Raw genomic sequence first — 15,702 nt, 5'->3', positions numbered from 1 at the left:
AGTTTAAGTCAGTTATTTCTAACTCCAGAGTCTTCCCACTACTCAATGATATGAGAAATGAACAGAAGGAATCTTAGATCAGGCAAAAAAATCTTTATTTTCTATATTGGCAGCAGAAACAAAACTCTAAGGAATTTGCCAGTTCTGAATCGAAAGCCTCAGCTGCGTCATAAATGACCTGGTAGAGCATACACATAGCATCTTTCTGTCATCAGCAAACATGTACTGGGTACCAAAGGGTGGGAAGTCCCTCTGCCCACTGTAAAGGAGTCATGGCTGGGTTTACCCAGCTTCACTAGCTATCAAGGGAGTGAAATCCAGGACTTGGGAGGGAGACTTCTGTCAGAAGGCCATTTAGACTCTCCCACACTATTTCTTTCTGCCTGTGGTGTTGGGGACCTGTTCTTGAAAAACATCATCAGAAGGCACAATCCAACATATCTGGAAGAGGAGAGCCACCGGCCATTTTTACAAACATGCGCTGTGATGAGGTGGCATTCTCCCATTGCTCTCTGTCCTGAGCAGGAAGGTGGTGTAATTGCAGTTTTTCAAGGGTTTTGAGCTTAGAAATGGAGGACCCTCCCAAGTTACCTTCCACCATAGGATCACTCCAGCTTCTCTGACCCAAAGGCTGGCTCAGGCACTGGGAGTTCAGTCCCCATGGAGACAGATCTTCAAAAAGAAATTACAAGAATAATAAAGGTTAAAACGCAGAAAGGTAAGCTGTTGTGTTACCGTGTAAATAAAGGTGGCGATGTACCTAGTTTGATGGCTTGAGGAGGCTTCGCTGAGGAAGTAACAACACTCAGGCCGAGCTTTCAAGGGCGGCAGTGTGCTAGGTTCAAGGGGTCTAAAACTGTCACGACTGGAGCACAGAGCTCACGGGGTGGCAGGTGTTGAGTCTGGAACGCCCCACAGGGGTCAGTATGTAGTGGCATTGCAAGTCAATACAGACGTTTTGTCCAAGGATAACGGGGTTTATGCATCAGCCTGACATGACCAGGTTTGTACTTTTCAAAGATGATTTGTGAACCCAGGGTAGATAGACTCAGTGGATTGGAAGGGAGCAATTCGAGAGACTGCATTTGTGTGAATTATTAATAACTATGGCTTGGACTAACCGGATAGAAACGGGGGAGGATTCACGATGACCCCCAGCTCTCTGGTTAGAGTCATCGGGTGGATGTTGGGGCCACTGGTGGAGACTAGCTGTGTTTCCAGAGCTTTCTGTCGTTCGCGTTGAGAGTGCTCGGAGGACAGAGTGGTGAATAGGAGAGACGGCGTTCCTCCCTCGTTAAGCTTACATCTGGTGGAAAAACATGAAACAGAATTATTGCAAAGAAAAATTTTTAGTGATTTAATTACAGCTCTAATAAGCGCTAGGAAGAAACCAATGCAGTCTGATCTGAGTGCATGTGAGAGGGGGGGAGAACAGAGCAGCTTTTCTTAAGGAAGTGCCTTTTGATAGGCGAGTTCAAAGTAACATGGAAAGGGTTTTCAGGGGGCTTGGGAGTTGGAGAGAAGGCTGGCGAACTAGAGCCCAGATCACGAGAGAGGCTCGGACTTGACCTTAGTATTCAACTCCATGAGGTTGTTCAGTGGTTCTAAGGGTCCCCTTTACCTACTGGGGATTCTCCATATGGGTAATTACTGGTTTCTCATAATAGCAGCTCTCATCACGTTCTCAGGAGAAGGCGCACCGGGGAAGATGATTGAGCTAATGCCCTCCCTGGGAGCGAGGAGACAGGTCGGGTGATTCTCTGCTCTTCAGATCTTTCCCTGTGATCCCAGTCTAAAGATTTCACCTGTGGATCGTTTTTACTTACCTGGCAATCCTTGCTCAGACTGGCACAGGAAGAGATGGTGTCGCATCTCGCCCTCTTGGACCCACTACCAGTGAGCGACCTGCTGCCCAGTCACTGGTCCCTGAGGCACATTCTTGAACAGGTCAAGGGTACCTAGAAGCAGTGAATGGCAGCAGCCAGATTTTTAGGAAAGACTGGCTGCCTTTCTCTCAACCAGCCCAGTGGGGCCCACAGGCTAAGAGTGGTTTAATAATGGGCACCCTGGGACAACTCTCCTCCATGCATCCCATTCAGGGCCTCTTAATACTCAGCCGACTTTGTCCCTGTCCTCTTAAGCATTCTCCTCCTTAGCCATCAACCCAGGGACGGTCAGTTCTTCTGCACCACCTCTAGAATTATTCCGCCAAGTTCATGAACCAACACACACTTCAATAAACGTTCATGGCATTGTTTGGTGTGGCCAGGCATGTTGGCACAATAAAACCATATTCTTACTGAGAGGAGGGAATTTTTTAAAAGACCGTGGCTGCTAATATTTAAACAAACTGTTCACTGTTTAAACTATGGCATTTTCCTGCCGAATGGAGAAACTGAGCAGAAACAGGTTTACAATCTAGCACTGGTCTTCCATATGGCTGAGTGTGACAAATGATGTCATTTGTCACAGATATGTTAGTCACCAGCAGAGTGATGAATGGTTCCAATGGCTGAAAACAGTGTTCTTTTCCAGCGTGTTCTTTCTATCCTAGGGCCAGCCACCGCCGAAGGAAGGCTTGTCTGGGTGGGACGCGGCAGTGGCGGCTGGGACATGCCTATTTCCCTTTCACGCACGAGTTACCTCTGTGTCTGGCCTTGCTTTTCAGGAGCGGCCGTGGCGGGTACCCTGCGATGCGCCCGCTCTCCCCGCAGGAAATATTCCAGTTGGCGTGTATGGACCCGGCCGACGACGGGCAGTTCCAGGAGCAGCAGTCTCTGGTGAATGAATCAGTGACATGACCTCAAAATAGTCCCTTGCTTTCCCGATCCCACTCATTTTCAAACTTGTATTTCATATCCGTGACCAATCAGGAAAATGCCTCTGAGAGTCCAATTACCCGGGGAGCGCCCTGCTGTCTCCCTCTCAGAGCCTGAGTTTCGCACCTTCTCTGACGAATGCTTCCTCTCTAGGTTTTACAATCCCAGAGGCTCCTCCTTATCTGCTGAAGGAACTTATATCGCTTCAGGCCAAGCTATCTTAATTTATGCCCTTGAGCATCATAAAAGCTTGCCTTTGATAAGGAGCTTTAAGATAAACCATCATAGAATGAGTAGCACCCAATTGGAAGCATAGTGTAGACAGGTATGGCTTGGGGGCACATGAGACGCCCCCCTCCTGGAGAACTTGGGAGGCACGACCAGTAGTGAGTAGCTGTCCACCAGGAGATAGAGAATCTCTCGCCACTACCCTGTGTGGGTTCAGGCTAGTAGGTCCTTTTGGTCACAATTCTACAAGGTCAGATACATTCTAAGAGGCCCATAAAATCACTTTTCTGAGCCTAAAGTTTTTCTTTAGCATAAATGGTAAAATTCCTGAGAAACTGCAGAGTCAAGTTGAAGCTTGAAGGAGAGAGGACAGATTAAACTTAAATTCTGCCACTACAACGCCAAAAGGTGATTCCAAAGATAGACTTGACTTACCAGTATTCTTAGTTGAGAAGCTATTAGATCAAGTTCCTTCCCAAGCTTAGACTTGAAACCCAAGTGTTCATTGATTGGCCTGGCAGGAGAAAAAAAAAAACACTTTTTGCAAAAGTCCAGATAGCTTATAGTGCGAGTTCCCTGTCACTTTGATTATCATCCTTCTGTGTTTCTCTCCTGACCCCTCCTCACTGCTACTGTGTGCCCCAGTCATCCTGAAGGGATGATGTGGGTGTGGCCCGCATATCTGATAGGATGGGCACCTGTCAGAGGCAACAAAACGTTTTAGTGGCTCAAATGCCTCCTTCTGAGGTTGCTGCGTCCGGGGTGAGCGTGGTCGTGTGGGGCGAGCGCTGGGCCGGAGCCTCCAGGGTGTCTGAGCCCAACGTGTTCTCCGAAGGTAGGTAGGAACCTTGGAGGAATTCCCTGCCTCCCACTCTGCAGAACTTAGCGCCCAGGGACTAATTGGTAGATAGTTCGATTCTCAAAAGGGCTTCTCGGCATTTGACGGCTTGCCTTGTGGTAGATCTAGTGGGGAAAATCTCAGTAATGTGTCCTTTCTTTCACAGCCTCGTTCGCGCAGGTTCCCCGGGGCCGAGCCGTGGTGCCGGGACTGTCTGGATATGTGTCCATCTCGTTGTCGGTACTGGTGTCTGTGATTCAGTTCAGGTGTCGGCCTGTGCTACACACTCACCACTGTGTACCCTGCCGTCCCTCGGGGTCCCCTGCTCTCCGTCCTGAGGCGTGGCTGTGACGTGTGTGTGTGTGTGTGTGTGTGTGTGTCTTGCACCACCTCTGACACTCATAGACTGCAGTGTTGTTCCCACGTGTGTTTCGAGTCAGACCTGTGTGCTATTCAGAGCGCAGACTACAAACACTGACGTGCTCAAGTGCTCACGCCGCCTGTCCCAGGAAGGCAGCCCGCTCCCTGACACCAGGAACCACGCACCGAAGGGCCCTACTCATGCTATCGAGGTGTCACAGAAAAAGCTTTGTTCTATGATTTCCCGATGTCTGAGCTACTCCCGGGTCCCTCTGGTGGCTCGTGTAAACTTTCCTAAGGCAGCTTTGCTCTTTACTCCAAGTGACACTAGCTGGCCCTGTAGAACTTTTCCTAAACTTACCTTCTTTGGCCAGGACAATATCACTCAAGGGTTGCACAGGACCGTAGAGATGATTCAGCCCAACCTTCTAACGCTCTGCGGTGGTACAGTCCGACACGAGTGGCCACTGAGCACCTGAGACGTGGCGGCCCCAACGAGATGCACTGTGAGTGGATAGAACACACGCCACCGTCAAAGACCGTGGTCCTGAAGTCACGTGAAATGTCTCTGTATGGATGACATGTTGACGTGAAACTACTTAAATACATTGGGTTACATAAAACGTACTGTTTCTCGTGTTTACTTTTCCAGAAGTAGCTACGAGGAAAGTAAACGTTACATAAGTAAGTGGCTTGCAACATATTTCTGTCGGACTGTACTGCTCTAGAGCGTCCCTCACAGATGGCCGCCCACCGCATTTTTAGGGGATGGTTTCAATCATAAGACTCTTAGCTAATGAGACCATGTGTCTTAAGGCTTGAGAAGATATCAAACGTATCAGTTGCTGGTGACTTTAATCCTTAGAAGAGTGGTTTCCATTTCATGGATAAATGGTTTCTTTGGATAAAAAGAATAAACCCAATACTACCAACTCTCAGTAAGTACACTTCACATATCCAAAAAATATTATGACCAGAAATGATTGTTTACAAGGCTAAAAGATCTGAACCATTGCTTAGCAATAATATAAGGTGATAAGAAAAGCTGTCTGTTGGAGACATCTGGTATACCACATATCCACACACATAGAAACGCATATAACCAAGACCTAAAAGATGCACGTTTCTCTTCTAAAAGCCGTTCTTGGTAAGGAGGAGGCACAGTCACCTACAGGAGATGAAAAGCAATGAGATGGAACCAAGTCCCACAAGCTTGGCTGTGTTTATTTCCAGGAGCCAGAGGTTAGTGAATTAAAAAGCGTGCAGCCCTCTAACCATGGCATCTACCTTCCTCCGGACACCCAGGAGCATGCGGGATCTGGGAGGGCATCCTCTATGCCACGCCTGACTGTGGATCCCCAGGTAAAAAGCAACCAGCATCTACCTTATGCAGTGGCATCCTGGGCTGTATTGCATTGGTGGGTTATGAAAACACATCTGGTGTTTTCAGGTGAGCCCTTGATTTTTGGCCACCCCTTTCTCAGAGGCAAAACCTGGCTCACAAACCTGGCTCACGGCCTTCTCTGTAGTGCCTGCTCCTCCACGGTGGGCTCTCGGCGAAGCCCTCACCACAACAGCCTAGTCAGCAAGCTGCCCTAACTCCCTCCAGATGGGCTCAGCAGCCTCAAGACTCAACCAGCCATACAAGAGGGACTTTCCCTGTGCATCTCTCCTTCCCCTTGTCCTCTGCTGGCTCGTCAAGCACGTACGCAGTTACATCCACACACAGCTGTGTCAGGACCGTCTGTCCTAACCAGTGCGGGCCACGCCTCATTTCTTTGTCTGTTTTCCTGGCTTCTCTTATCTGTCTGTCTGTCTTACATTAAGTTTTGACAGAGACAAGAATGGTCTGTGGATCTATTTTGACATCTGTGGCAAATCAAGAACACCCAAATCTGAGGTGGGCTGGGGGTGGGACGGACGATGAGGGAAACAGCCCATCCTCAGGAGCTGCTCAGTCACAAGGCCGCCTCTGGAGCGGGCCCAACACAAAGCCTTTGCTGCTCTCACGGTGTAGCAGCTCTGACCGTCGCCCTCACGTACATCTGCGTGGCCCGAGGTTCACGGCAGGTCCCGGCTGAGTCCCTGTGATAGACGGCCCTGTGGGAAACTCACACAGTGGACTCAGCTCACTCGCTTTCCTGAACATAAAGAGAAGACCCTGGATCGGTCCCAGTGACAGAGAGACCTAACAGAACGATACTTTCCGGCACAGCCTCCTCCAGCTAAGGCCTGAGTGAGAGGGGTTCAAGGAAGGTTACAACTTGCGGCCTTTGACCATCTCGGTCCGCTTCTTTCTTACCTTTGACCCTTCTGGTAATTAATCCATACCTGTGTTCCCCTGGGGCTCGTATTTCCAGGTGGTAACAGACCCCAGCTCCATGAGACGTTCGTTCTCTACGATCCGGGATAAGCGTTCGAATTCCTCGTGGTTGGAGGAATTCTCCATGGAGCGAAGCAGCGAAAACACCTACAAGTCCCGTCGCCGGAGCTACCACTCCTCCCTGCGGCTGTCGGCCCACCGCCTGAACGCGGACTCGGGTGAGGAGGCCTCTCGCTCTGCCCCGCGGGGCTGATTCTGGCAAGGATGCAAATCCCTGGAGCAGAATTCGGACCAGGGTTGAGGAGGGTGAACGGAGGGAGGATGCTCCCTACCAGAGGCGGGGGGCAGGTCCCACATCTGACGCACACCCTGAAACAGGCCACAGCCCTCCAGTTTCCACAAAGGCCGATGCGGGTCCTTCCTTCCGGAGCGGGGCTGTGGACGTCACTAAACGTCCACTCTCAGGAGGCACCATGGGGTCCCTTGGGGGTGTGCAGACCCCCTGGTGGGAGCCAGGCTCTAACCACCAACCCCATTTCGACCCAGAGAGCACTACGCCGGAATGGCTTTACAGACCGCAGTTTGTTTTCTACTAGATGAAGCAGCAAAGGTACAGAAAGCAGTGATTGTCCCAGGTCGTATGGCCAGTAAGCGGCGGAACTGGGAGTAGACGTGAAGTCCTCCGACTCCACTGCCGGGGTCCTCACCCTGGCATGACGCTAGCCGGGCCATCGTTTAGTTCACAGCAGCTTCTTAACTCCCTTCTACGTGTCTCATTTCCTCCCCGCCCCCCCAACCCCCCGCATCACCGAGAAACGCCCCACACCCATGTCTAGGACAGAATCCCTTGGCCGTGTTGTTGGCAGAGGTTCTGAGCTGTGCCTTAGCATGAACGAAAGCGGAGGAGAACCGACCGCGTCCTTTGGCGTGCATTTTTGTTCCAGTGGCGACTCGCACGCTCACCTTGTCAGAGGAGGCGAGTCCCCCGGCCTTCCTCTCCGCCCGCCCGTCGACGTGCCTGGAGGAGCGGGAGCTCCACGGACCCGGCGCCCCGGAGACTGCGCGTTCTTCCCAGCGGCCGGTATGGGCTGAGGTGCCACCAGTTGCTTTTGTCGTCTCTCGCAGGCCACAAGTCCGACACCCACCGCTCAGGGGGCAGAGAGCGGGGACGATCGAAAGAGCGAAAGCACCTTCTCTCCCCTGACGTGTCCCGCTGCAACTCGGAGGAGCGAGGGACCCAGGCGGACTGGGAGTCCCCGGAGCGGCGGCGGTCCAGGTCCCCCAGCGAGGGCAGGTCGCAGACCCCCAACAGAGAGGTGAGCACGGGAGGAAGCCGAGCCTCTGCCGAAAGACAAGGAAGGGGGGCTGTGAACATGAGGTGCAGAGTGGGGGCATCCGGCACCCACCCGCACTTCAGCTTCACAGCAGACGACATCCACCGTGCGTGGTGCTCAGCAACCTGCTGCTCTGTACTCGGAAGCGATGAGTTCACAGAAAACCAGGTACTTCCCCAAGACAGACGATGGTGTCCAGAGGTCATTCCGCCCCAGTCCTCAGAACCCTGAGGGACAAAGTCACGACCACTTCCTAAATGCCTCAGCCAGACGGAGGAGGGAAACATGGCCCTTTAGCCAGAGAACAGTCTTCGATCAGTGGCACGGTCCTTGGTAGTAGTGGCAATGGTGGTCCGTCTCCTAAGGAAAAAGGTACCAGAGTTGTGTGAAGACACCCTCTGCACCTGCTCCCCCCACGACCACCCCTCACTCTCCTCGAGGCTCTCGGAGCCCGGAGGGGACGCGGAGGGCAGGCAGGGACTCAGAGACCGCGGCGGGTGAGGAGTTGACTGCTAGAGCAGTGGTTTTCAAGCCGAGGGCTTGTTAAAACTGCATTCCTGGGTTCAGTCGTGGAACCCAGGATGCTGCCTTCGGAAGGCCCGTCCCCAGAGGTCACACGCACCTCGAGAAACTGTCCAGAAGGTCCATATACCACCACCTGGGCTCAGGGAGTAGATGAGCAGGTCAGGTACAGCCTGACCTGGCAGATGAGGGGGTAGAAGCTGCGTTAACCTCGGCAAGCCACCACGGACGCGGAGGCCAGAGGCCGAGTGAGGGGAGGTGTCTGCCACCCCCGACACCCACTCCAGGACACCTGCAGAACACCTCACGAAACACTCTCGAGCCTGTCGTTCCGTTTCTGGAGCTTCTGGGTCCCTGCTACTCGAAGCGTGCGTTCCATGGGAGCTCGTTAGAAACGCAGAGGCTCAGGCCTCACCCCAGAGCTCCTGAGCCCATCCCCGTAGCCTCACAAGACTCCCAGAAAGTCTCATCCACGTGAAAAGTCATGTGCCCCGGTCTAGATGGTGTTGACTTCTCTCTCCATCTCCTGTAATCCCTGTGCCCCTCAGGGGTCGTGCCTTGCAGCAGAGGGCAGTCCCGTTCAGACCCCTCCGCCAGAATGCAGACTCCCAGGGTCCCTGTGGGAGGGGTGGGGGACCTCAGCTGGGATGAGGCCCGCCCGAGCTCACCCGCCCTGTCTCTCCTGCTGCACAGGGCATGGGCTCCTTGAGTGAAAGCTCCATCCCCTCCATCTCTGACACCAGCACCCCAAGGCGAAGTCGGCGGCAGCTGCCCCCGGTCCCTCCGAAGCCGCGGCCCCTCCTTTCCTACAGCTCCCTGCTCCGACACACGGGCAGCATCTCTCCCCCCGCCGACGGCAGCGAGGGCGGCTCCCTCCTGACAGCCCAAGTCCTGGAGGGCGGCGAGGAGGGCCCGCCCGCGTCCGCCAGCTCCCGGCACGCGCAGCGGGGCCCGCACCCCTCCCCGCAGCGCTACATCTCCGAGCCCTACCTGGCCCTGCACGAAGACGCCCACGCCTCGGACTGCGGCGAGGAGGAGACGCTCACCTTCGAGGCCGCGGTGGCCACCAGCCTGGGCCGCGCCAACACCATCGGCTCGGCCCCGCCCCTGCGGCACAGCTGGCAGGTGCCCAACGGGCACTACCGGCGGCGGCGGCGCGGCGGGCCGGGGCCCGGCGTGATGTGCGGCGGCGTCGGCGACCTCCTGAGTGACACAGAAGAGGACGACAAGTGCTAGAGGCTGCTCCCCCCTCCGCTGCATGCTCTTCTCTCACGTGGAGAAAACCAAGACCGAGTTGGGAAGCCCGTGCGGCCCGGGGGGGAGGACGGGGGAGGACGAGGGCAGGACCGCGCGCCACCGGGAGGCGGGGGGCAGGGCAGACGGCACCCCCGCCGGAGCCGCCGAACCCCTTCGCTCCGTTCGCGAGGCGGACGCTGCCCCCTGCCGGGGAAGGAGCGCGCGGGCGCGAGGGGCCCCCACCCCGGGAGCGGGCGCGTCAGGGCGGCTTCGCTTCCACTGCCCCTTCCCACTTTTCTCAGAGCCGTGTGTTCGCCGCCGCCGCCCGGCGAGGCCTGGAACCCTGGCGCTCAGCTGGGACGCCGCGGAGGCCGTGGGACAGGGTCCGCATCCTCCCTCGCCGGCACCATCCCATGCGCGACCCCGTGGCTTGCTTCCCCAAAGCAGCACAGACTAAGTTCGGGAGCATCAGATGCCAAGGGCAGGGAGGAGAGAGAGAGGAGGCGGACGGGGTCAGGGTGCTGTGGCGGCAGCAGCCAGGGCTGGTCTGGATGAGCAAAGCCATAGCCCAGCAGCCCCCGCTGTGGAGAAGGCCTCAGACGCAGAGAGCTGGTGGGCGCAGGCCTGTCGTCCACACGGTAGGTGCTTCGTGTGCTAGGTTAGGCTAAGAGGTCCTCCAGGGTCCACAGACGTGCCTGAAGCTCTGGTAAGGGTGATATTTTGAAAGTATTTACGGCCAGTACGGCCAGGGCACTCGCTGACGAGAATGGAGTTAAGCCTAGCGCTGTGCCAGGCCTTAGCCCCAGCGATGCTGGTCAGGGTGGCAGGGGCACGTGAGGGACTCGAGAGTCTGTTTTCCAGCCAGGCTAGCAGTAATTCAGCGTGGGGACCAGCTGCGGCAGCCCCAGTGCATGCTGGCTGCAAGTCCGCCCAGGCTCGGGTCCAGGAGGGACTTCTCTAGAGGTGGAAAAGACTGACTTTGAAACAAAAGAAGCTTCGGTGAGTCAGCTGGGGTCCCCGAGGATGCCCTGCGGAGGGCCCCTCCGCCTGGAGCTTCTGCAGCTGGTTTGTGGGCGAGGGTCAGTTTGTCAGGATACTTTAGTAAATATACCTCAACTGAGCCCTGGGCTGGTCCTTCTGGCAAAGCAGGCTCTGATGGGGCCTCGTCACACAGTGTGACAAGAGTGGAGCCCTGAATGCTTCTCTGGGCCAGGACTGTGCTTCACCTGCCCCCAGAGTAAGGGCTGAGCAGAAGGCAGACTCCGGCTCTCCTTCCTAAGGCCCCAAACTCAGAAGCGCTGAGATAAAACAGCCCTGACTTGGCGAATCTGTTCCTTTAGTATAACTGTCTGTTCAGCGGAACACATCACTGTCTATCCGGTGGAAATGCAGCCCCCAGCACCATCCCCGCAGGTGGAAGGACCCCCAGAGAGGCGAGCCAGGCGGGGCCCTCCTTGCCCAGCCAGGAGCTGACGGAGCCTGGTGCACAGCACCCTCCCTGGGGACACCCAGCGCCCCCTGGACCTAGAGCACAGTGGATAAACATTCTTCTTCTCCTCCCCCCAGCCCAGACTCTGCCTCGTGAGTAGGAGTAGTCAGTGGCTATTATTTTTCTTATAATTTCTCTTTTGGTTGAAATAAAAACAAGACATTGCCACATCAGCTCTGGAAGGCCAAACTCAACGCTGTGGCTGCAGATTCATTTATCATAGCCCCGCCTTCTCTTTAGATATTAACGGAGCCTCGTGACCCACGGTCCACTCCCAAACCAAAGCAGCCCCAGGGCAGGGGAGCAGTGAGGCAGAGAGGGGGCGTCTGCCTCTCGGGCCCTCTTCTGTTTTCCTCTCCCACTCGGCCTGTGTGCTCAGGAGTAGTGGGGAACGTGAACTTGACTATATGACGGCCCAAACCCAACAGATGCGATTGTTACATAAGGCTCTGATGCTGGGCCTTGTATTGTAGAAAAAGTTTCCTCCGCTCAGCATCATTTCATGCCAAAGTGTTGCTATGGGTGGCTTTTGAGCACAAAATTGCTTCCACCTCGGAAAAGCCGCTTTCCCTAGGGACAGGCCTACAGCAGGACGACCATTCTGAGCCAACGAGTCTATTGCATTGTTTTGAGAAAGGGAATTGAAGTGATACCTTGAGCCATTTCAACAGTGGGAGAAGTTTGGGCTGGCAGAGCAATTACTGGAAATGAAATCTGCCTGCAAACGACATTACGAACACTAAATTTACTGTGCCAGGAGACCTGGACGCCGGAACACCTCACACTCGCCTCCGCCCACGCATCCGAGTCCTGAATAAAGTGGCAGAAAGTACCGCAGAGCCGGGGCCCTGGCCAGCCACCTGGGTTTTTCTAGTTCCGATGAACTTACGAACTCTTTTATTCGACTTCCCCTGACCAAGAAGTCCGGTTTCTTATCCCTTAGCCTGCTCTTACCCTTCTATTAATACCAGAAAATAAAAGAATTTTCTGCTAAGTCATGGAACTCATAATCATCTTCTATCGGTTTCCTTCTGCCTGTTAATAAACGTGAACTCCCACGTCCCCTCGAGTCACTGGCCAGGCTGGTCCTCCCTGGGTCTCAGCTCTGCCTCTTCTCTTTCCCTTCAGATCTCAAAACCCGTGCTTCCATTTGGACTAAAAATCATGGCAGCATCGTGACAAGTCCCAAGCGAAGGCGGACGACTACTAGTGTCGGGGAGACACGGCATGACGCGTTTAGCACTGTTAAGGACCCTTCGCAAGGATCTTTAGCTCTAGGTCGAGTTTCCCTTGCTAATATCAGAACTCAGCATCACAAGATAGATTTAGGGTGTGCGGGGTCCCCAGCAGGCTCCAGATCACAGTTCCCTCTTAGCCGGGGTCAGAAAAGAAGGGGTGGTGTCCCTCAGGCTCCCCACCCCCCTGCTGGGCACTGCGACCACCGAGAACATTCCTCTGAGGCCGAACTCCAGGTTTTCTGGATTCTGCCCTCCCCTGACTCTCAGGCCACCTTCCACAGCTCCCCCGGCCTCTCCCTTCCCTACAAGCTCATCTGCTGCCCCGCCTGCCAGCTTCTGCTGTCCTCAGAGAACGCTTTGTTCTCATGAAACAGCTGGGAACTCGCTGTTGTGATGTTCACAAGATGACTCGATATGGTGTAAGGTGCGGGGCCGTTGGGGTGTGTGGGGAGCGTGTATGCAATGGCCACATACTCGATGAAAGCCCACTGCAGGGAAATCAGGAATTTAGGAGAGCCTGACATAATGCAACAAAATTCAATAATTTTTTTAAGAGAAATTTTCAATTGTTCATTACATCCTATTTCTAAAAACTGTTCTGGGTATCTCGTTTTTGGACAAAGTATTTCTTTAGAGGGTCGAGCCAGGGATAAGTTGAGAGATTCTTTAATTTCTCAGCCTAGCTATAATATATAAATATTATAAACTTTTTTTGTTTGTTTTTTTTTTTTAAAGGCATGTGCACAGTAGGGGCGGGGGGGGGATTTTCGTGAGACCTGAAGGTTAAGGGACTTTCACTGCTGTTTTTATCAGCTTTATGCCTGTTGTGTTTTGAGGGTCTCAGAGGCCCGGTAGACTCTTCCTCCCCTGCTTCTCCCTCCTGCCCGTCCCTCCTGGATTCCAGGACCCTGAGCGCTGCCCCGGAGGTTCAGGAGCGGCCTTGTGATGCAGGAAAGGAAGAAGTGGGCCCCTTGCAAGTGTCTCGTCAGGGCATAACTAACTCCAGACAAGAGCCCCGCAAGGAATCAGGCCCAGGTTTGGGTAACTATATATCCGCACTGAGACCCTTTCTTAACGAAAGCCAAATGAACTCAGGGGCCACGCCCTAACCTACCCGCGAAGTGACCGGAGGACTTGCCACGTTACTAACACTGCCCGTAGTGGCAGTTCCATCTTTTTGTGTTTTGGTTTCTCCTCTCTGAACTGCCTGGTCCGTCTAACGCAACAGAGCAGATGCCGACGGCCTCTCTGCTGGCCGCAGTGACAGGCTCAGCCACAGAGCGTGGGGGCGGTTCGTCAGTTGCCATGTGCTGACTCTCGCCCGGAGAATACGGACGTACCGTTGGTGGAGGGGACACGAAAGGCTAAGAACGGAAACAACCGTCTTCGGTTGCTGATGGCCTTGTCTTCTCGCGAATCCTTTCTGCTTTGACCCTCTGCGGCTTATGCATCCCAGACAGATCACTCTCAGCCAAAGACGACAGATTCATAGCTTGTCCCAACCTGCTCAACGGGCCTGGAGGGCTTCCCTTAACAAAACTCAAGCCAGGTGGTTGAGACATGTAAATGGGACTCACGGCAGTCAAAGCACGTCGCTGCTGAGGCCGGGGTGCCCACAGACTACCCTTCTATTTTTGTATTCTTGCTTCCCTCTGTTCAGAATACGGGAGGCTTGTATCTTGACCTTCTGAATGCAAAAAGATTTTATAATAAGCCATGCTGTGTAAGAATGTTATTGAGTTATGGATTCTTATTCCGGGAAGTCTGAAAGAGTTGAGTAGATCAGGTAAAAAGAAGTAAAGGGATGTATGTTTATTTTTGTTTGGGTGTTTTTGTTTGTTTAGCTGGTTTTTTGGTAGCAGACCTGCTCTAGAATGGCAAAGAAAGATAAATGTGTGCTCTGCAGTGTTTCTGAATCAGCTGCTCGTTAGGATTTTTTGTCAAATTTAATGATATTTGCGTCTAAAAGATGCGGTTACTCAATACCAGCTCCATCTTCTCTCTCTCTCTCGTCTTACTCCTTTTGTCTAAGTCAGCCTTTCTCGCCTGTTTCTCTGTCTCTTCTCCTTTTAGGGATGTAAAATACAATCTAGATTAATGAAAACTGCCTGAAAACTTCAGTGAAAGCCAAGGAAGTAATAGAATAGGTATAGAATATTTTCAGGACATCTTTAACTAATAAACACAAAATTTATGTCTTGATTAGAAGGTTAAAAAAATGCTGAAACAGTAAATGATAACTTTGGGGAGTCAAAAATGAAACATTCCGGCCTTCCGTACGAACTTGTGCCTTCGGCAAGCATACCCCATCTCTCTACTTCTCCGTGTTAGGAAAACAAATGCTAATGCTTGGCTCGTACGTGGGTGTGTCACGTGTTTGTAAATAACTCTTCAGTTAAAGCTCTTGGTCCCTGCAAACCGATTTGGAAACAACCCTACTCTTTATATCCCATTAAGGACCTATAACATTCTTGGCATTGCTATAAACATTTACTTTTTAAAAAACTTCATGTTTAATGGAACCTGAATCCAGGATTTGCTTTCACTTCACACGTCATCCTTCCTATTTTCCCTCCCTCCCTCTTCTTAGTTTTCTAGCCACAACCAGCACCACTACCCAGACTCTTTTCCCCCTCTAAATCCAGGAAGGAAGCTGAGTTTTCATGCTCAGAGCTTCCTAGTGTCCTCTCCTTGTGGAAACGTGAGCCAGCCTCAGATCAAACACCCACCAGCTGCAACACGGGATCGAGACCTCTTCTCCCACCCAGCATCTGAGCGAGCCTTTAGTCTCCCTCCCTCTCTCCACTCTGGAGCCAGATCCCAGGATTGTACAAGGCAGGGTCGGTTCCTTCTCGGTTTACTCCGAGGGGGCCGCAGCTCTGAGCGCAGACTCAGTCAGTCCAAACGGCCAAACCCGAATCTGACCTTATTTGGCGACTCCAGTTGCTTTACGGTACTCTGATTTCTTAGCCTGATGGCCTGTACTGCACAAGAACCACCACGCAAGGCAAGTCCGTTAGAAACCGTTACAAGAGATGAGCAGGAAACACACGCGCCAAAATTTCAAAGTGCCACTGATCAACTTTTAACAATGCAGGTAAAATGAAATGAAGGCTACACGGTGTGATCTAACCGCCAATTAAAGTATACAGTAGTCCTGGTCTACGTTCCATCGGATACGGAGCTGTATAACATTAAGCAGATCCCAGCCGATTTAGTGAAAACACAGGCAGTGAATTTTAATGGCTACCAATGGGGACATATACTTAGCCTGCAGGCTGAACTTCAATCAGTGTTTTTCTATCCTGGTGTTTT

The 15,702-nt window shown here is 53.1% G+C and overlaps 1 protein-coding gene and 1 long non-coding RNA gene across 7 annotated transcripts in view; one reads left to right on the top strand and one right to left on the bottom strand.

The window, feature by feature from the left end:
• Positions 1-13,121, top strand: part of CACNA1E (calcium voltage-gated channel subunit alpha1 E) — a 318,792-nt gene extending 305,671 nt beyond the window's left edge. For 2 of the 6 annotated variants that reach the window (XM_036234543.1, XM_016141140.2), the window contains 5 exons: positions 2,669-2,780; positions 5,479-5,607; positions 6,606-6,786; positions 7,694-7,884; positions 9,118-13,121. In XM_036234543.1, coding sequence (XP_036090436.1) covers positions 2,669-2,780; positions 5,479-5,607; positions 6,606-6,786; positions 7,694-7,884; positions 9,118-9,660 — 1,156 coding nt within the window. In that variant the 3' untranslated portion in view covers positions 9,661-13,121. The remainder of the gene's footprint in view (positions 1-2,668; positions 2,781-5,478; positions 5,608-6,605; positions 6,787-7,693; positions 7,885-9,117) is intronic. The other 4 variants (XM_036234544.1, XM_036234547.1, XM_036234546.1 and 1 more) reach the window with 2 other exon arrangements.
• Positions 488-2,087, bottom strand: LOC118612851. The gene is made up of 3 exons (XR_004955140.1): positions 1,827-2,087; positions 1,122-1,306; positions 488-672 (listed from the first exon to the last, which is right to left on the bottom strand). It is a non-coding gene; the product is annotated as an uncharacterized LOC118612851 (long non-coding RNA).
• Positions 13,122-15,702: the final 2,581 nt, after the last annotated feature.

Source organism: Rousettus aegyptiacus, unplaced genomic scaffold (genome assembly GCF_014176215.1).
Source record: "Rousettus aegyptiacus isolate mRouAeg1 unplaced genomic scaffold, mRouAeg1.p scaffold_m13_p_17, whole genome shotgun sequence".
Lineage (NCBI taxonomy): Eukaryota > Metazoa > Chordata > Mammalia > Chiroptera > Pteropodidae > Rousettus > Rousettus aegyptiacus.
The sequence above is the reverse complement of the archived record's forward strand: the minus strand, read 5'-3'. Positions and strand labels throughout refer to the sequence as shown.